Source organism: Saccopteryx leptura, chromosome 1, assembly GCF_036850995.1.
Source record: "Saccopteryx leptura isolate mSacLep1 chromosome 1, mSacLep1_pri_phased_curated, whole genome shotgun sequence".
In the NCBI taxonomy this organism is placed as follows: domain Eukaryota; kingdom Metazoa; phylum Chordata; class Mammalia; order Chiroptera; family Emballonuridae; genus Saccopteryx; species Saccopteryx leptura.
The window spans coordinates 259,578,155-259,601,223 of NC_089503.1; the positions used below are offsets into that span (position 1 = coordinate 259,578,155).

At 51.6% G+C, this 23,069-nt stretch overlaps 1 protein-coding gene across 4 annotated transcripts; it reads right to left on the reverse strand.

The window, feature by feature from the left end:
• Nucleotides 1–791: 791 nt before the first annotated feature.
• Nucleotides 792–16,799, reverse strand: JAK3 (Janus kinase 3). 4 transcript variants are annotated; one of them, XM_066349658.1, is made up of 25 exons: nucleotides 16,705–16,795; nucleotides 15,142–15,274; nucleotides 14,181–14,377; nucleotides 13,623–13,746; nucleotides 13,174–13,285; nucleotides 12,858–13,003; nucleotides 12,145–12,439; nucleotides 11,440–11,562; nucleotides 11,201–11,358; nucleotides 10,666–10,777; nucleotides 9,887–10,073; nucleotides 9,202–9,329; nucleotides 8,842–8,973; nucleotides 8,191–8,275; nucleotides 7,387–7,514; nucleotides 6,566–6,698; nucleotides 6,334–6,485; nucleotides 6,066–6,216; nucleotides 4,998–5,137; nucleotides 4,737–4,926; nucleotides 4,230–4,354; nucleotides 3,802–3,974; nucleotides 3,210–3,327; nucleotides 2,587–2,697; nucleotides 792–1,388 (listed from the first exon to the last, which is right to left on the reverse strand). In XM_066349658.1, exons 3-25 carry the CDS (start codon nucleotides 14,362–14,364, stop codon nucleotides 1,281–1,283), a joined length of 3,315 nt encoding a protein of 1,104 aa, XP_066205755.1. In that variant the 5' UTR covers nucleotides 14,365–14,377; nucleotides 15,142–15,274; nucleotides 16,705–16,795; the 3' UTR covers nucleotides 792–1,280. The 4 variants fall into 4 exon arrangements, with proteins under 4 accessions (XP_066205755.1, XP_066205782.1, XP_066205765.1 ...); XM_066349685.1 differs by lacking the exon at nucleotides 15,142–15,274 and having other exon boundaries at nucleotides 13,655–13,746; nucleotides 16,705–16,799; XM_066349668.1 differs by lacking the exon at nucleotides 15,142–15,274 and having other exon boundaries at nucleotides 16,705–16,793.
• Between the last annotated feature and the right edge of the window lie 6,270 nt (nucleotides 16,800–23,069).

Genomic DNA, 23,069 nt, shown 5'->3' on the forward strand with positions numbered 1-23,069 from the left:
AATGGCAGAAAAGTCTTGCAGGCAGGTGAGGTGTGATGGGGCTTAAACTGCATGAGCCTCCAGAAGATGGCTGCACAGCCACGGGGATAGCACTATGGAACTGGGACCCAGAGAGTGGAATCAACTTGCCTACTGTCACACACAAATAAGTGGCAGAACCATGACTCCAATAAACTCTGTACTCTGAGCCTCCTTACTCTCGCTATGCCATTCCCTCTACCAAGAATGCCTTTCCCTCCCTCAACTGATGAAAAGCTCCTGTCAAGTTCCAGGGTCATCAATGTGTAACCCCCTGGTAAAGACAGAAAGGGACCTGGCATACAGGTGGGGGAATAAGCCTTAGCATACAGTTAGGGTAGACTAGGACCCCAGCCTCCCCTGGCCCTTCATACAATCCCAGTCACACTTGCTCCCAAAAAAAGTTAATTTCCAACTAGAGTGGCTGCTCTTGTCCTTGGCTTCCTCCAGTGAGAGCAGGATGGGAGAACAGAAGCCTGAGATTGTATATTTATTTATTTATTTATTGTATTTTTCCGAAGCTGGAAATGGGGAGAGACAGACAGACTCCCGCATGCACCAGACCGGGATCCACCCAGCACGCCCACCAGGGGAGACGCTCTGCCCACCAGGGGGCGATGCTCTGCCCCTCTGGGGCGTCGCTCTGCCGCGACCAGAGCCACTCTAGTGCCTGGGGCAGAGGCCAAGGAGCCATCCCCAGCGCCTGGGCCATCTTTGCTCCAATGGAGCCTTGGCTGCGGGAGGGGAATAGAGAGACAGAGAGGAAGGGGGGGGGGGTGGAGAAGCAGATGGGTGCTTCTCCTATGTGCCCTGGCCGGGAATCGAACCCAGGTCCCCCGCACGCCAGGCCGACGCTCTACCTCTGAGCCAACCGGCCAGGGCGAGATTGTATATTTAAAGGTATACAACATCCCTGCTGGAAATGAAATAGGAAGACATCCTCAGAGGATGGGATGATGGGAGGAGCTTAAATGTGGTCCCTTGGAGGCAAGGCTCAGGGGGCCCTATCCAGGCAGCTGTCTTGAATCTACAAGTTCCAAAGGCCATGAAACTGCTGTTGCTTCACAAGCCAGGGATGCCCCCCAAATGCAATGTCATTTGACTCATGGGTGTCTCCATGAAGCAGGAGGCCTAGAGAGGAGCAGCTTCCCAAACGAATTCATAGAACCCAGAGGTCTGTGTGCAGGAGATGTAAAAATGACAGTGAGTGGGGGTTTCCTTCCAGACACACTGGGAAAGTGTGCATCTCATGCCTCTGGATGCTACCCCTGGCTGCCACTCCACAGTGCATCCAGCTGGGGACCCAAGGTGCTGAAGGACGGCCGGTCTTGTGGGCTGGGAGCCCAGCACAGCTTCATGAGCTCATGAACCTGACGGGATGGGAGGAGACAACAGGGTCACATGGGAATAGAAGGAAAGACATGAATTTGTTCACTGTTTTAAGGTATAGACTCCATCCCCCCCCCTGCTCCAAAGCCTCCCATGGCTCCTTATGTGTCTTAAACAAAATCTCACCCCCTCCCCTGCCTCACTCCCTCCGTTACCTCCTTCCTCATTCCATGTAGCTACATTATTTGAATGCATCAAGCTCATTTCCACCCTGGGTCTTTATAGCTGCTGTGTCCTCCACTGAGAAAGCCCTCTGCCAGCTCTCTCCATGGGTGAGCTCTTCCTCCAGAATCACTCCAAGAAGCCCTCCCTGACTACCCCTCCCCCCTCACTTCCCCCATTCATATCCTTCCTACCAGTATGTTCTGGTTAGCTTCTGCTGGTTAGGGGAAGACCGTGTTTAGTCCCCAGCACTAGCACATAGTTGGCGCTCCGTGAATGTTTGTGGCCTGAGCGAATTACTTTTTTTTTTTAATTTTTTTACCATGCAATGAAACTTTTATTAACATTTTGAACAGGTTTAGCTATTACTGAAGTGGTGATTTCTAAACTTAAATTGGGGCAGATAGCTAGAATGCAGAGTAATGCCATCACTGGGCACTACGAAAGCGCGAATTACTTTTTGAATGACGAGCCACATGGCAGAAACTTCCACAACAGTTGTGATGATAAACCATAAGAGTCCACCATTTTATTGAGCACCCACTGTATCCTGGGCTCTGCGCTGAGCATGGGGGTGGGTGTTAATTCCTCTGATCTTCTTCCTCTCTATAAGGTGCTATTATTTCCATTTTGGATATGGGTAAACTGTAGCTCTAAAAATGTTCAGTCTCGGCCTGACCTGTGGTGGCGCAGTGGATAAAGCGTCGACCTGGAAATACTGAGGTTGCCGGTTCGAAACCCTGGGCTTGCCTGGTCAAGGCACATATGGGAGTTGATGCTTCCAGCTCCTCCCCCCCTTCTCTCTCTCTGTCTCTCCTCTCTCCCTCTCCCTCTGTCTCTCCTCTCCTCTCTAAAATGAATAAATTAAAAAAAATAAAAAATAAAAAATAAAAATGTTCAGTCTCACACCCCAGCAGGACCTCTCAACCAGGAGACCACGGGATGGACTCAGAGGAGTCAGCTGGCCTGCCCAAGATCCCAAGGTGGGAAACTGCCTCAGTCCCTCCAAGCGCTCACCTCACCAGGGCAGGCTGGAGGTGCAGGCAGCCTCTGGCCCTCTGCCAGCAGATCCAGGAGGCGGCAGAGGGCGGGAACATCTCGCTCACATCCCATCATCCGCAGGAACTCCTAGAGCCAAGGGGGAATGCCCATAGTGGGGGGGGGGGGAGCACTCCGTGATGGAGGGGAAGGTCCCAGCCGGTGATTAGAGGGGTAAGCCATAGTGAAAAGAGGAAGGGGCCCACACCCATGGCTCAGTTGATTCGAGAATGTCTGCCCCAGGTGCTGAGGATGGCTCCATAGAGCCTCTGCCTCAGGCGCTAAAAAATAGTTTGGTCAGGAGAGACCCCAGATGGGCAGATCATCGGCCCTAGACAAGGGTTGCTATGTGGATCCTGGTGGGGCCACATGCAGGAGGTGGTCTCTGTATTACCCCTACTCTCACTTAAAAAAAGAAAAAAAAAAGAAGGGGCTCAACTGTGGTGGGGTGAAGGGAGGGTCCTCTGTAATGGAGGACAGAGGGGTCATCTGATGGAGAGGGAGGGGTCCTCTGTGATGGAGGATGCTGCCTGTACGGATGGGTCAGCCATAGCCAAGGGGTGGGGGGTGGAGGGTGCTAGGGAGCCAGGATGTTAACTCACAGCAGACGGGCTGCAACTCTTATCGCTGTAGGTGAACAGCTCATAAAGAACGACCCCAAAGCTCCAGACATCGGACTGGCGCGAGAAGATGTTGTCTGAAAGGGATTCCGGGGCGTACCTGGAGGGGACAGGGCTGCCTTGTGATGGAAGCGCCGGGCAGAGGACAGAGAATGAACAACCTTCTGCTAGGGAAGCTGTACAGGGCAGGTGGGACTATGAGGTCAGACTCCAGCTCTCGGGTCTCAGTTTCCCTGGTGGGATGGGGGTGATTCTGTGGCTAGCCCGACAGGACCTGCTTGGGAATGGGGGTTCACAGCTGCGGGCTGAGGAGGAGCCAGTACGGAGTGGGAGGGACGAGGCTAGGGCGAGCCCAGGGCAGTAAGGAGGAAGGGGTCAGTCAGAACAGTGAGAGCAGATAGGGGAGAGAAGCAGACGGCCAGGGTGGAGCTCAGGGCGTAGATGCAATTGTGCGGCGGGGCCAGTCGAGGGCGGATCTGAGTGTCGGGAGAGGAGGAGCCATGACACTGGGAGAAGGGGTTTGGCTGGAGAGAGGCCAAGGAAATGGGGAGGCGGGGAGGGGCCGGGTCCCCACCAGAAGATGGGGCTTTGGCCCGGCTGGCGGACAACGTAATAGTCTTTGTCGAGTGGCAGCAGCTTGGCAAGGCCGAAGTCAGCGATCTTGACATGCGTCTCGCTCTCTACCAGAATATTACGCGATGCTAGGTCGCGGTGCACACAGCGACAGGAACCCAGGTACTCCATGCCCTGCGGGCGCACACGTGGTACAGACCCCAGGATGACTCAGCAGGTGCCCTGAGCCTGATTTTGAATCCAGCCTCAAACTCGACCCCAACCCAGACGCAAGCCTAACGGCACCACTGCCCCATCTTGCTCTAGTCCTGACCTTAGACCTGACCCGGACCCCAAACATCAACCTTCAACTTTCCTCTGACTCCACGCAGACTCCCACCCAAGGCTAGTCAGCTAGGCCCCGCACGTCCCGGGCCTTCCACCCCGCACCTTGCAGATCTGCGAGGCGTAGAGGAGCAGGCGGCCGACACCAATGCGAGCGCGGTGCCGCTGAAGGAAGTCACGCAGGCAGCCGCTGGGCAAGTATTCCATGACCAGCCGCAGGCTCTGGCGGCCTAGGAGGCAGGGGAGGCGGAGACGTCACCAAGGGGCCCAGCTCTGTCTACTCTACTCCCTATTCTTTCTCCAGTTCAGAGTGGGACCTTGGATTCTTCCCGGACTTAGTATCGCTTTCTATAGAATGGGAAGGAAACAACACTTACCGGTGATGTGTCTTGTGTACTTTCTGTTACACACTGATTCATTGACACCCCATAATGATCCATTTATCAGGTGAAAAAATTGAAACGCTGAAAGAAATCACCCTCCCAAGGTTGGCCTACTCCTAAGGGATAGAGCTGGATAAATAATACCGTCCATAGGGCCTACTGCTGTTCACAGACAACCCCAAAGTGGTCCTGTAGGAGGATGAGGATAAGGGATTTGGGAGGGGTGTACCTGGGCCATAGCTGACACCACGGTACTTGACAATGAAGTCGCTGTGCATGGCTTTGAGGATCTGGATCTCCCGCTGGAAGTCCCTCTGCTGTTCTGGCCCGCTGTGCTGCAGCTGCTTCACTGCCACCAGGGCTCCTGTGTTGTCTCCCAGCGGGTCATAGCGGCAGAGTTCCACACTGCCAAAGTTGCCCTGAAGGACAGCAGGGATGGTGTCCACATGCCTGGGTGCCACCCTGCCCACCGCAGCTCTGTCCACCTCACCTTGCCCAGCTGTGAAATGTACTTGAGGTGTCTCTCCTCAAAGATGGTAGGGTCCTGGCAGGCATAGAGCTGGGCACCATTCCACAGCCCATCACGGGGCGCCAGGGCACCAGGTGTGGGGTCCGAGAGGAGCTCATAATCTGGGGGCCATAGACAGTGAGTGTGCAGCACAGGGGTCAGGAATCTTTTTGGCTGAGAGAGCCTTGAATGCCACATATTTTAAAATGTAATTTCGTGAGAGCCATACAACGACCTCTGTACATTACGCATTATCCAATAAAAAATTTGGTGCTGTCCCGGAGGACAGCTGTGATTGGCTCCAGCCACCCGCAACCATGAAAATGAGCAGTAGGAAATGAATGGATTTTATTACATGAGAATGTTTTATATTAACATTATTTTTTTTAATTAAAGATTTGTCTGTGAGCCAGGTGCAGCCATCAAAAGAGCCACATCTGGCTCACGAGCCATAGGTGCAGCACATCAGGCCTTAAGCTGACTTGCTGTGTGACCTCAATCTGCATGCTTACCCTATTTGTGCATTATGGCAGGACAACTGCAAACCAAAGGGTACTTTGAGGGGCTGAAAAAGGTGCCCTCTGGGTCACGGCAGTGCACACCCTGTGCAACTGCACATGGCTATGGAGACTGAGGAGCCTTCCCAGATTCCACTGCTATGAGCTGCGGTCACATAACTGAGTTCAGGTTGATGGGGGAAGATGTGCTGGGTACCCCTTTAGGCCTGGCCCATGGAAACCTAGCATGGGACCCTCCACCCTCTTTCTCTTGCCTGCAGATTATCCAACAGAGACCTAAGGCCAGGGGATGGATTGAGCCACAATGGGAGAGGTGCCTATTGACCCGAACACCCTCACTGAAGGAGAACTAAACTCCATCATAGTCATCTTTGAGCTCGGGGACCTGTTTGTTACAGCAGCTGTCAAGGCCATGCTGACTATTACAGTCACCAACACTCCAATTCTGTTAGGCACACAGGTTGGACTCTGCTCCCACTGGGCCCAATACCACATGCAGGCCCTGCCCACCCTTCCTGGCCCCAAGGAGCACCTGATGTAATAAGGTTGTTCAGGTCACGGATGACAGCACGAAAGGAGGGCCTATGGCTGGGCTCATAGGCCATGCACTGTTTGATAAGCAGGGCCAGCTCCATCCACTTGGGGGCAGGCAGCTGCTGCCGTTCCTCATAAAACTGAAGCTTCTGAGGGTGGGAAGAGAAGCTGGTCACCCTCTGTACACCCTCAGAAGGCCTTCCCAGGCCCACCCACCCTCTCCAAGCTGGACTTTAGTCCACTCCTTCTGTCAAAGGAACTCTGACCTTGGCAGGATCCAGAGCACTAATTGGCATTGTGACACCACTGAACACCTCCCAGACTGTGGCACCGAAGCCCCACTTGTCAGCTTCCAAGGCAAGTGTGCGGGCTTCCTGGAGACATTCAGGTGCCACCCAGGGGATCCTGTCAGTGAGCACTGGGTGGGGTAGAGATGGTATCAGGGATCACTTCCTTGCCCCACCAGGTCCCTCCTCCCTCCAGCCCCTCTATACTTACTCTCCAGGCTCAGCACAGTGGGACTGACACCAGGATCACTCAGCTTGATGAAGGGTGGGCTCACGTCGTCCCCCTCCCGAGCCAGGAGCACCTTTCGGGCTGAGACATTGCCATGCAGGAGGCCTTTGTCCTCCTAAGTGGGCCGGGCATAAGGAAGTGCCAGGGAGGGTTTGATTAGTAAATATGCTGGCTGGTGAACTACACACCCTTCAAAGCCCACCTGGCACTGCTCGGACCACATCCAGAATCTTCCCTAGATTACTGGCAGCCTGTCTGGCCTCCTCTAACCCACTCCCTAACTATGTCCTTCCCTCTTCTCAAATACTGCTCTACCATGTGGCTTACCGAGCCTGGCAAAGGTCCTCAGCCTGGCATTCAAGGCCTTTTGAAATCCAGCCCTTGATCATTCTTCTCATGAGCCCTCTTCCATGCCCCACCCTAGTCTCCTGCCAGCTGAACTGCCTGATGCACCCAGACATGGAACATACTCTCAGCTAGCTATAAGTCTTTGCCAAGACTGTCCTCTCAGCCCAACGTGCCCTCCTTTTCTCCCCAGGATGAACTACTGCTCAACTTTGAAGGCCCTAGCTCTTTGGGAAGATTTCCCTTGCCTAGCCTCATTGCTCACTGCTTCCCAGTATCTACAGATTACCAGCAATTCCCTTCTGCTCTTACAAATCTAAGCCTGTACATATGCTCTTCCCTCAGTCTAAATGCTCTCCCCTTGCACCCTTGTCAAACTACTTTTCATACTACAGAGCCCACATCAATTGCCCCTTCTCTCTGTGAATGAAGAATGGTGCAGGCAGAAGAGAACTCACCAGATAGTTCAGGGCATAGGCCAGCTGTTTGATCACCTGCAGCTTCCAGCTGGCAGGAACCAGATGGCCACACTTGCGTAGATATGTGTCCAGTGCTCCCAGGTGTACAAATTCCTGTACCATGATGCCTGGTGGCAGCATAGGGAGGGACGGGGTTGAGAGGTAGAGTCATGAGAACTCTCTGCTCTGACTGTTCCCTTCCCTGAACCTCCATTCTTGCCCTACTCACCTCTGTACCACTCCACCTCCTACCTCAGAAGCATGCCTGAAATGCCTGGAAGGTTCTGAATTCTCTCTGTATCTCACTTCTAGCTCTTTGCTTATTTTTGTGTCTTTTGCCTGAAACACTCCTCTTCTTCCTCTTCCCTAATTCTGACTTATCCTCACCTCCACAGAGCTATTGCCTGACCTCCAAGCTGTGTCAGTGGCCTCTGACCATCCCTAGTGCCCTGTGCTGTCTGCATCACACATAGTGTTATATCACCTTGCCAGCCTGTCACGTTCTCTGCTGTGCACCCAACTCATTACACATATGGGGCTAAATTAAATGGGTGAAATGGAGGCTTGAAGAGACAATGTGGCCCTTACTAAATTGTAGAGGGGGTACACAGTAAAGTGAAATTGGAACCCAGATCTGGCTTGAGATAATTCTGGGGGCTGGGTATTGGCTGGAGCATAGAATTGCTGCCCAAGGAGTGATGATTAAGGGGCATATGTACAGCGATGACCTGTCTGTGTATTTCTAAGGCCGCCATGGACAGGCTCAGTGAGGCAGAGCAGGGGTGCAGCCCGGGGGCCTCTTACTGTCTTCGGCCATGCACACGCCATGAAGCAACACGAGATGCTGGTATGACACTTGGCTCATCAAGCTTGCCGCTTCCAGGAATGACTGGGGAGGCCAGGAGAGAGAGAAGATACATGGGTTCCTCCCACTCCAGCATCCAGCCAGAGACCCCACAAACATTCTGCTCATACACAGCCTGAGGAGGAGGCCTGGCCCCAACCTCCTCTGGCCCTGGAGCCCACTATGAGTGCACATAGCACTCTGTATCATAATTTTCTCATGGCGGCTATAAATGCCCACTATAGTCTACCTTGAGTCTCACAGATAACGGGAGATTTGGGGCTGAGGAAGGCTGAAGCCTTCCCCGCTGTGGCCCAGCCCCTTAGATGCCTTCATCTATATCACTCCCTTATCCTTTGCTCACTCCTCTCTGGCACACTGGCTTCCTCACTGTTCCTTAAACATACCATGCTCAGTCCTGCCTCAGGACCCTTGCACTGGCTGTTCCCACAATCTGGTATACTCTTTCCATTTGCATCTCTATTCCTTGACCCTTCTGTACTTCATTTGGAGATGTTGTGGCTACATTTTTGTGCTTTTAAATGTCTCTGACTCCACCACTCTCTCTCCAGTCAGCTCTGACCCCAAAGGCCTGGTCTCCACCTGCTCACCTCCATGCAGTTCTTATGTTTAGCATCCAACACTTTGAGCAGCACCTCTGTCTCCCGAGGCTCCCCCTCTACAGCCTCATGGCGACAGCCCCGGTAAATCTTCGTGAAGGATCCGTGACCCAGGTTCTCATGCTGGAGGGTGAGGGAACAACAGAAGAGGCCAGTAAGGGGGTTCCTGTGGGATTCTAACTCCCCACCCTGTCCTGAGCAAGGAACAGGCACTGGAACCAATTTACAGTTGATGCACCAGAAATAGGTTAAATCACATGCCTGAGGCCACACAGCAGAGGTGGATGTAGACTAAGTCTCTGGACACCAGCTGAGGTCCCCACTGAACCCCCATTCCCTAAGTCCCCTTACCCACTCCAGGCTATCGGCAGGGATCTTGTGAAATGTCATCTGACTTAGCTGGCATCCGGAATGGGGCTGAACAGGGGATGATGTGGGTGGACTGCAACCACTCCGGACTACAATCAAATTGGACTTTTCTATGAGGATGAGGTAAAGAGAAAACTGAGGTCAAAAATAAAAAAAAGCCCTCAAAGATTTGATTAGTCCTTGTCTTAGTTTGGGGACTTCCCTGGAAGTTGACCCTGAGATAAGGACTCCAGGGCACATAATTTACTTGAAAGGAGACTCCAGGTAGCCCCCGAGGTGGGGATTGCAGGGGCGGGGGGAGTAAGAGAGAGGTAAGGAACCCTGCAGGGGGCTCCAATGAGCAACTAGCGTTATGGGCAACCTGGTCTCAGTATTGCTAGGGGTTCTGGGAGACTCAGAACTCACACCTCAGAGTTGTTCCATTCCAGGGCTTTGAGAGTGAAATTCACCCAGAGGAAAAGGCAAGAGATCAAGAGAGACTAAGTGCTAGTGGCATCCTTAGATTCAGATTCCGGATTCAGCTAGGCAGTACTCTATCTCACAAGCAAATAAATTAACTTCTGTTCCCAAACCACTTTGACCTGCACTTTCTACAGCTTGTCATACAAGAACTCTGACAAACAGAATGACAGGGCCCCAGATCAACTGCTCAGCTCAGTGGGCTCACCTTTGGGTCTCGGAGTGCAGCAGAAGGTGAGATTCAGTGCAACACCATCTACATGCAGGTCATCATCCCAGCAGGCTGTCAGGACCTCTCGAAGACTGCTGTGGGATCGGCCAAGGCCAGCCAGGGAGAAGGTTCCTGTGGGGTCGCACCGGATGAGGCAGCCCTTGTAATCAGGGCCCAGGGGAGTCTGCAAGGAGGAGTGGTCCCTGAATGGGAGTAAGCAGCACCTTCTCCCTTGCTCCCTCTTCCTTGAGTACCACAGGCCTCATTTTGATCTCCAAGCCTTTGACATATCCTGTTTACCTCCATGGGGAATGTTTATCCTTCCCTTCTTCAGGAAGCAAATGTTTGGCATAGTGGCACAGGTGGTGGCACAGTGGATAGAGGACAGAGGTTCAAAACCCTGAGGTTGCTGGCTTGAGCACAGGCTCATCCGGCTTGAGTGCCGGCTCACCAGCTTGAGTGTGGGGTCGCTGACTTGAGCGTGGGATCATAGATATGAAGGTCGCTGGCTTGAGCAACAGGACACCGGCTCAGCTGGAGCTCCCCCTCCCCCTTTAAGGCACATATTAGAAAGTAATCATTGAATGACTAAAGTGCCACAACTATGAGCTGATGCTTCTCATCTCCATTCCTGTCTGTCTGCCCCTGTCTGTCTGTCTATCTCTTTATACAAAAAAAAGGAAAGCAAATGTACATGCATCTTTCAAGTCTCAACTCAAATTTCACCTTCTCCAGGAAGCCCTCCCTGCCCTCCTGGCTCTTAGTGGTAGACCAACCTGGACACAGATAGTGAGGAGAAAACTGTCGAAATCCTGGGGGCTGCGGCGGAGAACGTAGGAGCCAGGAAGGGAGCCCCCAGTCTTGAGCTTGTTGATAGCAAAATCCAGGCTTGGAGAAGGTGGGAGGGAACCGAGATTCCAAGACAAAGAGATGGAGACAGAGAAACCAAGCCAGGTCTGGTTTCTAATTCTGGTCTCTCCAAAGCCATGGGACCCTCACCAGATAACATTTTCTCCCTCACCCATATATAAAATGGGCCAAAAGATAGGTTTCTACCTAGGAGATTAAACAAGAAGAAATGGCCCTAGGGCCCTAGTTGTCACGGGAAGGGACACTGCTAACCTGGGCACCAGAAGGGAGACCCCAGTCTCTTTGAGCACCAATTATGCACCAGCCACTGTTCAAGCACATAACCCCTTGTCCAAGACTCCTGGGAGGTGAGGACACTGAGGCACCAAGAAGGAGAGTGACCAGGATTTGGACCAGGGTGGATCTGGCTGCCAAGGGTGAGCATGTGAGGCTGGTCCTTACGTGATGGGGCCATGGCACTGCTGCGCCACCTCCTCCAGCAGCCGCGGCGGTGCCACCTCCTTGCAGAAGTAGTGCTGGGAGTCAGTAGTCAGGCGGAAGTAGCCGTCCACAAGCGCCACGAAGGACAACGCGGCTGGCAGCCCTGGAAACTCAGCCTCCTGCAAGCGGCCATGTTAGCGCTTGCTAACTGTGGTCCCCGCCATCGAGTAAGTTGGGAGAAGAGAGGGTCCAACACCCACCAGGATCTGGTTGTCTGTCCTGGTGATGGTGACCAGGCGATGCTCCCCAGCCGGGCCAACACGTGGGGCCTGCTTGATGCTGATGTCCACGATTTCTGGAAAGTCGCAGAAAGGCTGGAAGACCTGGGAGAGAGGAGCAGGACTAAGGGTGGGGTCCGCTTCCTCAGAGCTCCCAGACCCTCTTGGAAGCCTGGACCCTACCAATCCAAGACCATGAGCCTCACCCCTCTCAGCCTGGACCAGTCCATTCCTCTCCCATCTCGCTCTGGCCAAGCCCCACCTCTTCTCTCAATCCCACCCCTCTCAATCCCTCCTGGTCCAGCCCCAAATTTCTTCCACCCTACTCCTGCCAAAGCCCTCCTCCCCTCAGCGGGTTCCTTCCCCGGGCCTCTTCCTTACTTAGCTCTATCTTCCCGACTCTCTTAGGCCAGTAGGAAGCCCGCCCCCTCTCTTAGTTCTGCCACTTTTCCGTACTATCAGCCCTGTCTGAGCTCCGCCCGCCCAACCTGTCCACTCCCACTCAGCACCGCCCATTTTTTCATTCCCGCCCCCTCGCTCAGCCCCACCTCTCACTTGGGAAGCCACAACCTGAGCCCTTCCAGTCTTTCCCCCTCATTCGGCCCCGCCCCAAGAGCGCTACCCACTTTCTGCCCCTCCTCCTAGTCCCCGCCCCTACCGTTGGCCCCACCCAGTATCAGCTTGCACCTCCTGTGCTCCTGGACTCCAGGTAATGCCGCTACCACCAGCTACACGGAGCAACCCCGACGCATCCTGATCACCAGCAGCCCCGGGGAGGCCCACGAGGAAGGTCTCGGTGGCCCTGCCCGGGTCCAGTCTCTCTAGGTCCATGATGTACTTGACCATGAGTGAGTGTCTGTCAGCCTGGCAGGCGGTCACGCGGCTCAGGGCCTGGCGCACCCTCCTCCGGATGCGTCTCCGAGTAACGAAACTCAGGCCCTGGATCAGGTCGCGCAGGCCCGGGGGCAGGCAGGTCTTGTAGCTGCGATTGGGGGAAGTGGTCGCTAAGTATGGGGAGGAGTCACTCACTGCAGGGACTGACAGGGACACACACCAACCGAGGTTTTAGTGGAGGGGCTGTAGTATGGCTTCCCGGGGGCGGGGCATAAGGCACTTAACGGAGACACGCTCAGGGACACGCATAGGGGCAGGGCCTCAGTTTGGCAAGGGCCATTGGGGCCCACAGGACAGACAAGGACACAGGCAGGCCTTTTAGGGGCAGGAGACAGGGCCCTGCAGCCTCAGTGGGGTGTATGACTGGGTTGAGAGGCCTGGGTCACATGGACCCACTGCAGACTTGTAGGTAGGGAACTCGGGGGTTCCTGAGCTCTGGGATGCCCTGGTAGAGTCTTGTTTGCTTACTCCCAGGTAGCCAGGCACCACAGCCTGGAGGTCCTCACCTGACAGTCTTCAGCAGTTCCTCTGGCTGCTGGGCCTGTTCACAAGCCATCTGGGCCAGGTCCAGCACAGCCAGGCTGAGACATTCGTCCTGCTCCTTGAGCCCAAGACCCACGAGGAGGCGGCCACTCACCAGGTCATCGCGGTGCTGGGGGCCAGTCATAGACCAACTGTGAGCCAAGAAGTCGCCCTGTGGACCCCCATCCCTGGGCTGACCCCCATTCCTTGGGTTGCAATAGGGACGGTCAGCCGAGGCCAACCCTGAGGTTGCTCTGTGGACCCCCCCAGCCCTGGGCCAAACCCCACACAGACCCCTACCTGAGCAAATAGGTGCTCCAGGGCTGGCAGGTCAAGGATGGCACTGGCCAAGTCCTTTCGAAGCCCAAAGCGGTGACATTTCTCTAGCCCAAACCAGTTGGGGAAGTAATAGCTGTGCAGGGGAGAAAAGAACCCTCCCTGGATGGAGTACGGGGTAGGGGGTAATATGGAGGGATAGAGGACTGCCAAGACCTCACAGAGCCCACGATATGCCAATGAAATGCTGTGACCTTGGACAAGCCACCTACTCTTTCTGGTCTCAGTTTCCTTATCTGTGAAATAAGCCGTGATCACACCCTCCCTGGAACACCCACTGGGAGGTACAGGGAGATGATACATTTTAAGATCACTGTTTTAAACTCCCTTTTCCTAAGCCCTCAGCAAAAGGCATCCCATTCTGGTATCCTCTAGCTCACAACGGCAGGGGTGGGGTGGGGAGTACTTCCTACCGGAGCCTGTAGACGAGGACCTGGGTGCCCACCTCCTCCACGGAGAAGATGTGGCTTGGGGGAAACCAGCAGGACAGGTCCTCCAGGGCCAGAGCAAAGAGGGAGTGGTAAACCGGCAGGATGCCTGAGGGGATGCCTCTGTCAGCTGGTCTCTTCATTGGTCATCTTCAGCCCCCACACAGTTCCACAGGGCTTTGTCACCTTTAGCTTTGATACTGTGTCCTACCCCTGCTCACATATACTCCAGGGCTCCCCATTGCCTCAGGAGAGAAGCCACACACCCACCCATCTTCTCAGGGCTCCCTACCCTTCTCCCCAGAACACCTCTTTCCACTATACACTCTACCTGGAGGGATGATCTGCTGTTTTCCCTCCTGTGCTATCACACCTCTGAATCTTTGCACATGCCATTGCCTTTGCACCCTCCCTCCTTACCAAACTCCTACTCATCCCTTAAAGCCTCAGGTCCAGTGCTGACCCAGGTTAGCAGCTATTCTAGCTCCCAATCCAGGCCCCCACCCCTATCCAATCCTCTGAGCACTGTAAGGACCCACTCACCACTGGCTTTAGCAGCCTGAACACACAGCTCTTCAGCCAAGTGATCGCCAAAGGAGAAGGATAGGCGCTGAGGGGGCCTAGGGCCCCGAGGGGGCAGCAGCACATGCAAGGCACCAGCCTCTGAAGACGAGAGGCTGCAGGAGCGCTGAGGGATCAGAGGCATCTCCTCACTCGGGGGCGCCATGAGTGCAGCCTGCCTGGACAGAGAGAGGTAGCCCCTCAGTTCTGGGCAGAGGAGACAAGACTACAAAGCTCCTGGATTGGGAAGGGGTGGGGGTGGGGTGGATTGGAGGAGTAACAGTGATATTGCTGGGTGAAGTAGGGACTCAGCTGGAGAAAAAGAAGAGAGGGATTAGAGGTACACAAAGAAAAAAAGATGGAGAGAGACAGAGAGGGAGAGAGGGTTCTAAGTGTGCAAAGAGAAGCCACAAACCTCCAGGTGAGGGCTGTGCAGCAGGCTGGAAGATACCCTGCACCCAGATTTCTGTGAACTCACACCAAACACTCTTCTTGGTGCCCCAGGCAGATAGATATCTCCAGTCAATCTGCAGCCTCTACACTTAGCCCCTAGCCCAGCCCATCACCCAGGAAGGCAGGAGCAATTAATCATAGATGAACAGATTTGCCAACCAGGAGGCAGATGGGTACTGGCTTTTGCATGTAGGGCTTTACAGCAGTAAGGGTGTCCAGCACTCTCTGTTGGTGGCACTCCCTGTTGGGGGCGAGCAGTATTCAAGCACTTTGGGCTAGAAGCTTCTGCATCTTACATAATTTGTGCTCTGGGGGCAGACCCAGTCTGTTGACTGCCAACAGGGGTCTCTGTCTGTCTCCCCAATTCCCCTCCACCACCATCTCTATCTCCATCATTGAGCCCCCCCCCCCAGAGCGTCTCAGGGCCCCCAGAGAAGGAAGCCCAGGAGGAAAATGCCTCGTTTATTCACAGCATTTGACACATGCTAACCTCCAGCTCTTTCTCAAGGGTCACTCCTGGAGAACCCCAGAGCTCAGTGTCCCTGGCTGAGCAGGGCAAGGGCTTGGCCTTTGAATCCAGTGAGAGCGAGCACGGGAGGTGGACAAGAGCCTCTTCACCTGACCTGAATTAAGAAGATAAAAAGAAAATGCTGGGTAAAAAACTATGATACAAAGTAATAGTAGGGGGTGGGAGGGGACAGCAGTAATGCATTTTTAATGCACTCAGAATATAAACCTGGCCTGACCAGGCAGTGGCACAGTGGATAGAGTGTCGGACAGGGACTCAGTGGACCCAGGTTCGAAACCCGAGTTCGTCGGCTTGAGCGTGGACTCATCTGGTTTGAGCAAGGCTCACCCACCAGCTTGAGCCCAAGGTCACTGGCTTGAGCAATGGGTCACTCAGTCTGCTGTAGCCCCCCCCCCCCCCCGCCCCGTCAAGGCACATATGAGAAAGCAATCAATGAATAACTAAGGTGCCACAACTAAGAATTGATGCTTTTTATCTCTCTCCCTTCCTGTCTGCCTGTCCCCATCTGTCCCTCTCACTGTCTCTGTCATTAAAAAAAAAAAGAATATAAACCTGGGGCTGTGGTAGGGAAGGCCCCAGGCCTCAGCATGTCCTGGTCATGTGACCCTAACAGGGGTCCCACCACTGGGGCTCAACTCTCAGTTCTGTGAAATGGGCTGACTCCTGACCTGCTTCAGTGAGGTGGTTCTCTGAGCCCTCTCAGAAGTGTCAACACATTTAATCTACAGTAACTGACCCAATCCTTGGCGATATGCCCAGCAAGCACTTGACAAATGCCAGCTAACCAGACAAGAAGATCCCTCAGCAAGGTGGTTTAGTGGTTACTCTCAGGGAGGGAGAGTGTGGTAGGGAGAGAACTTTCCCCTAGGGACACCTCTGTCATCAACTCCCAGTCCAATAATAGAAACATTCACAGCTTCAGGAGCCCAGAGATCCCTGTCACTCCCCACAGAGAGGACCACTGTCCTATTTCTAATAGTCAAACTGATCTTACCCATTTTGCACTTTTATGTAAACAGAATCACAAAGCACATCTTCTGTTTAAATAAACCTTAAGAAAACATGATTGTTTAAATTCTGAAAGTAAAAAAAGGAGAAGTCAGAGGTAAAACCCTAGGTTTTGGAGCCAAGAAAAATGCCCTTATGTTAACACCAACATTCGCACATCCCATAAAGGCTGGCCGCCCTGTGCTCTGGCCCGGGGGCTGGGAGGATCTGGGCTGGGAACCGTTTCCCCAAGGGTGCTGAGCTCCCCTAGGCAGGTCACAGTGATTTATTCAGTCGTAAGAGCTGTGCATGTAAAAGCTCATTTTGGTCCAAAGCTAAGGCCCAGAGACCTAAGTGTTTTGCCAGAGGCCACACAGCCAGCCATTTGAGCTCATGTCTGTCTAGCAGCTTCCTTGGAGGCCTGGAAGGCAAACCTGCCTTTGCTATCACAGTTCTCGCTCACCGCCTTGACATCCTCAGACAATACTCCACCCTCCCTGTGCCTGGCCTGAGCCATGTGGCACCACCAGCTCTTACCTGGCAGGTAGGGACCCTGGGCCAAAAACAGGAGGCCAGAACCGGGTGGCAGTGAAAGGAAAGTCCCACTGGGCTCTTTCCTGTGTGTGGGCCCCTCTGTTTCCTGAGTGGCTGTCACTTACCGAAAGTCATGGCCTTGTGGGGGATGGGGGCGGGGAGGTGAGAGGGCCTAGCTAGGGAGAGGCAGAAAGATCCGGAAGTTTACATTACACAGCAGCAGCCCTGTTCAGACAGGCTGCTGGCGACCCCACACCCAACAGCTGACAGCACAGAGGAGGGCTTAGGTCAGAGGTCCCCAAACTACGGCCCGCGGGCCACATGCGGCCCCCTGAGGCCATTTATCCGGCCCTCGCAGCACTTCCGGAAGGGGCACCTCTTTCATTGGTGGTCAGTGAGAGGAGCATAGTTCCCATTGAAATACTGGTCAGTTTGTTGATTTAAATTTACTTGTTCTTTATTTTAAATATTGTATTTGTTCCCGTTTTGTTTTTTACTTTAAAATAAGATATGTGCAGTGTGCATAGGGATTTGTTCATAGTTTTTTTTTTATAGTCCAGCCCTCCAACGGTCTGAGGGACAGTGAACTGGCCCCCTGTGTAAAAAGTTTGGGGACCCCTGGCTTAGGTGACACAGCAGTCTCAGCGAGCTCTGGACTCTCTGCGGGACCCTAGCAAAATCCCGGATCCCCAGGCCTCAGTTTACCCATCTGTGGCATGTGTGGGTTGGGCATACAAAGGAACTGTTGGAATCCATGGGAGTCCGAAAGACCTGAGTAACAGGCTTTATTGAAAGGAAGAAAGGAATCCTGCTGGGCACTTCTCCCGGGGAGGAGAGCAGAGCGCTGGTTACAGACTAGGGGCGAGTTACATAGTGTTTGGGAGAGCCTGAGGGGATACTGAGGCAAAAGTCCTGGTATGTCCGGAATGCTCCTCCTTGGGGGGCTTCAAGCATGTGGGTGTTGAATCAAAAGTCCTGGTATGTCCGGAGCCCCTCCTTGGGGTGGCTTGTCAGCTTTTTGGAATTCCTCTGTCTCAGGGGCGATAGTCCAGTAAGGGTGAGATCTGACAGATAAGTGGAACATCAAGAGGGCAGTTTGGAATACACATATCTATCAGGAACTACTATAATTTTACACCTAGGGAAGAAAGCTGGGCTGAATCTGCCCTGGAAGGAAGTCATGAAGTTGACCCAAAGGTGAAGTTCTCCTTTCAGGCATTTCTCCCAGGAGACCCTGGGAGGGGCAGAGGTGCCCCTCTGTGCATGGTAGGTACCATATGCCCAGCCTTAGCAACAGTGCAACCAGGCCAGTGGGTCTGCCTGAGGGCACACTTCACCATCTGTCTGGCAGGGAGGCAATAAATTATTCCGGAGAGCAAAGAAAACCAGCCAACAGGACAGGCATACAGACTAGCTCAGTGGGACTCTGTGTAAAGGCCAGGACCCTTCCAGCTGGGATCTGAGGCAGGACTACAGAGCTCTCCTGGCCTAGAGCACACAAGGACAAAAGCCCTGAGGTGGAATGAGTTAAAGCAGTTTAATAAACAGAGGAGGCTGACAGGGCAGGAAGAGGTGAGGAGGGAAGAGGACAAAAGGTCCACAGCAGGGACAGGGTCTGATTGTTTTTTTTTTAACACCCCTGAGGCTATCATGAATGGAGGAAGCAGGAGACCAAGGCAGCATCCTAATGAGACCGGGGCCAGTGTCCTTCATAGGATATGAACCCCAGAAAGAAATCTGAGGAGAAATTTTAGAAGACTTTTATCTCTGTAATCCCATCACAAATCCTGGCCCCCAAATAGCTTGGGTATGCACTGAGCAAACTAGTGTGTTACAAGTGTGTTAGGTTTGCTCGCTTGCACTTTGCATAATTGGCGCATGAGCACGGGGCAGCGCCATTGTTGTAAGGTACCAAAAAGCTGCAAATTAATATTGATATTCTAGGAGGAAAAGGTCAGGCTTTCCTGTTCTTTCCTTGGAAAATAGAAGGAAAGGAATGTAAAAGTCTCCTGACTTACAAGGATGACTAGGGTTATTTGGTTTTAAATTCTCCGAAAGGATTGAGGTTAACTGAGAAACTTCTTCTCTTTCAATAGGAGGCAGAATTTACATATCACCTTGCATTGATTGTAGTTCCTCCCTTTCCTGGGATATTGAGAGTAAAATACCTCTAAGCTAGTGAGGGAAGAGGAACCCTGAAAGATTTGTAAATGTCTTTGATTGTATTACCTTGAAAGTCTTAATGTTTCTGTGTATCCCCTAAATGAATGTTATGATCTTGTTAATGATTGTGTCATACTGTCATGCTCTCCTCCACCCATGTATAAATGTTAGAATCCGGCCCTGGCCGGTTGGCTCAGCGGTAGAGCGTCGGCCTGGCGTGCGGGGGACCCGGGTTCGATTCCCGGCCAGGGCACATAGGAGAAGCGCCCATTTGCTTCTCCACCCCTCCCCCTCTCCTTCCTCTCTGTCTCTCTCTTCCCCTCCCACAGCCAAGGCTCCATTGGAGCAAAGATGGCCCGGGCGCGCTGGGGATGGCTCCTTGGCCTCTGCCCCAGGCGCTAGAGTGGCTCTGGTCTTGGCAGAGCAACGCCCTGGAGGGGCAGAGCATCGCCCCCTGGTGGGCATTCCAGGTGGATCCTGGTCGGGCGCATGCGGGAGTCTATCTGACTGTCTCTCCCCGTTTCCAGCTTCAGAAAAATTACAAAAAAAAAAAAAAAAAAGAAAAGAAATGTGGTTGTTTTCTTTTTAAAAAAAAAAAAAAAAGTAAAATTTCCTCCTTTAATAAAACTCTTCAAAATTGATCTGGACAGGGTGTCTCTACGTGGACTCGATGAAGTGAGGTATGGTCCTTTCAGAATCTGGGGTGCAGTACTTTATAACACCATGTGTGTATAGTCTATGTAAGAATGTGTGTGCTTCCCTCAGGGCGGCAGATTGGAAATTGCAGATTGTCTGCCTGCTTGGGAGGGGCCATTGTTTGCGGGAGAAGGGTATTTTTCCCCCAGCCGGTTTTGCTGGGGAGTCTAGAGAGAGAGGGAAGCTGTTTTCCCTGCCTGCTTGCTCATCGCCATTACAAGACTCTAATAAACAGAATGGCCCATCATTTTTGGTTCCACAGTTCCTTTACCGTCTGCCCGAATCCAGTGTGAACCTGCATGGCCATGGCCACCAGCCTTACATCTGGTGCAGCCGGCAGGATTCAGGTCAGGTTGGTATGGAGCCACCAACACTCTTGAAGGGTTAGAGGAGTGGTTGCAGTTCTTCAGCATGTGGTTCCCCGTGGCTGTCCTTTTGGGGGCCTTGGACTGGATGTTTTTTACAGCCCTGCAAGAGGAAATTGAGGGCTCTGCACGAGAGGCTGCCCAAGGTTGAGAGTTTCAGGGTGAGCTGCAGACCAAGCAGCAACAACAACATGAGCTGGAATCGTCACTGGAGAAAGATCTTGTCCCAGTAGAGCCCAAGCTCTACGTCAGTCGGGTGTTCCTGATTCGACTTCCCCGTGCAGTGGGACACTCCTGTTTATCAGCAGGCTGGCAGCCTCTTCGAGACTACTCCTGAGGCGGCTATGAGGATTCTACCAATCATTGCTGACACTAATTGCCACCAGAGGAAAAGCACGAGACCGGCACACAGAGTTAGTTGCAAGAATCACATAGGCAATTTATATATTACTCACAAATCCTTTTGGTGTGCCTGGGTACAGCTTAAGGGGACCCCGTTGGCATGCTTCTCTCGGCTGTCTTTGGTCAGAGCAGTGTGGAGACAGTCCACATTCACGCTGGAGTCTGGGCGACTACTGCAGGAGGGCCCACTCAGCTTTAGTACCTTTTTTGGCCAACGCCTTCTAACAGGTGTCAATCTACAGGATTATCACCTCAAACCACCTTTTTAGGAGTTCCTCACAGGGAACCCCTTTTATATTAATCTACTGAAATGTTACATCAAACCACTTTCTAAGATGTTCCTAGGGAAGCTTCCAATTTATGTTAACTTACAAAGTTATGACATCAAGCCACTTCTTACCTATATATAACTTCACACACACACTAACTGGGTCCTGCTCAAAAGTCAGAGTCTGTTTATCACATCTGCACCCACTATATTAATTCCTATCCAGATGGCATAACTTTATTTAATTTCCTTAATTATTTTAAATATTATATCTTAATTACTTCTATATATCTTCCATATTTTTTCATATTTTTTTATTTCTATATATTTAATTACTATAACATTATATTACTACAACATTCCACCCCATGATCCTTGCAAGATATGCTTGCAGGGATCATTAGAAAACTATTTTTTATTCCTTTTTAAACATATATTACAAATAGGATTACATACTTTTAATTCAAATACAATCAAAACAAACAGGCATATAAGTATTATTATTTCCTTAATTCCCGTCCATATAGACATAAAGGTATGAATACCTTGTTCAATATAATATACTGGATTTATAATATACTGGATTTAATAAATTCCATGTTGGTTTACAACTCAGTATTGAAAATATAGATCCTATAGTCCAGGGGTCGGGAACCTATGGCTTGTGAGTCAGATGTGGCTCTTTTAATGGCTGCATCTGACTCGCAGACAAATCTTTAATAAAAAAATAATAATGTTAAAAATATAAAACATTCTCATGTATTACAATCCATTCATTTCCTACCGCTCATGTTCATGGTTGCGGGTGGCTGGAGCCAATCACAGCTGTCCTCCGGGACATCAAATTTTTATTGGATAATGTGTAAGGTACACAGGTCATTGTGAGGTCAGGAAGTAAACTTCCCTCCTTTTAATCAAGTAGTCAGCTAGCTAGTTGCAGAAACCCTTTTGATGAAGTAGATGGCTAAAAGAAAAAAAGATTAAGAGTATTGTACTTTTCAGCAGGAATGGACAGAGGAATTCGCCTTTGTGGAGAGAGCAGGTTCTGCAGTGTGTCTAATATGCAATGATAAAATTGCATCGATGAAACGGTCAAATATAAAGCGGCACTTGGACACACACCATACTACATTTGCAGCAAAATATCCAGTGGGGGACAGCAGGTAGAAAGCTACTGTGCAGAGTGCAAGCTAGTCAGCAGCAACTCTGTTTGGACCCAACACGGTGACTGGAATTTGGCTATCTTTGCTGGTGCTTTAGCAATTGTGAGAAACGAAAAGCCATTCACAGATGGGGAGTATGCCAAAACATTCATGCTTGATGTTGCCAATGAACTTCTTGACAACTTTTCGGATAAAGACAAGATAATCAAACGAATAAAAGACATGCCTCTGTTGGCAAGAACTGTTCACGATCATACATCATGATGGCAAATCAAATTGAGGCAACACAAGTGAAGGACATAAATGCAGCACCATTCTTTTCTCTGGCTTTGGATGAGTCAACAGACGTAAGCCATTTATCCCAGTTCAGTGTGATTGCAAGGTATGCTGTCGGTGACACAATATGTGAGGAAAGTCTTGCTGTTTTGCCTATGAAAGAGACAACAAGAGGGGAGAATTTATTCAAGTCTTTCACTGAGTTCGCTAAAGAAAAAAATCTACCAATGGAACTTATTTCCGTGTGTACTGATGGTGCTCCGTGCATGGTGGGGAAAAACAGGATTCATAGTGCTTCTTCATGAACAAGAAAAGAGACCCATCCTAAAGTTTCACTGCATCCTACATCAGGAAGCACTTTGTGTTCAGATGTGTGGCAAGCAGCTTAGTGAGGTGATGTCGCTGGTCATTCGGGTGGTCAACTTTATTGTTACCCAAGCTTTAAATGATCGCCAGTTTAAAACACTGCTGGATGAAGTTGGGAATAATTATCCTAGTCTGCTTCTGCACAGCAATGTGCGTTGGTTGTCAAGAGGGAAGGTGCTCAGCTGTTTTGTGGCTTGTCTGAGCGAAATCCAGACTTTTCTTGAAATGAAAAACATCAAGCACCCTGAGTTAGCTAACATTGAGTGGCTCCTGAAGTTCTACTATCTCATGGACATGACTGAACATCTGAACCAGCTCAATGTGAAAAAGCAAGGCGTTGGAAATACAGTCTTATCCCTTCAACAAGCAGTGTTTGCATTTGAAAACAAGCTGGAACTCTTTTTTTTTTTTTAATTTTATTTATTCATTTTTAAAGAGGAGAGAGAGAGAGAGAGAGACAGAGAGAGAGAGACAGAGAGAGAGAAGGGGAGAGGAGCTGGAAGCATCAACTCCCATATGTGCCTTGACCAGGCAAGCCCAGGGTTTCGAACCGGTGACCTCAGCATTTCCAGGTCAACGCTTTATTCACTGCGCCACCACAGGTCAGGCAAGCTGGAACTCTTCATCGACATTGAAATAGGTCATTTACTACACTTTGAAAAACTGGGA

Bases quoted from the DNA above. Each gene is read 5' to 3' on its own strand.
- JAK3 (XM_066349658.1), bottom strand. From the start codon at position 14,364: ATGGCGCCCCCGAGTGAGGAGATGCCTCTGATCCCTCAGCGCTCCTGC. The intron at 13,286-13,622 runs GTAGGAAGTACT...TCCCCTGCACAG, and splicing joins GTCCTCGTCTACAGGCTCCG to CTATTACTTCCCCAACTGGT. The intron at 8,276-8,841 runs GTGAGCAGGTGG...TGGCCTCCCCAG, and splicing joins AACATAAGAACTGCATGGAG to TCATTCCTGGAAGCGGCAAG.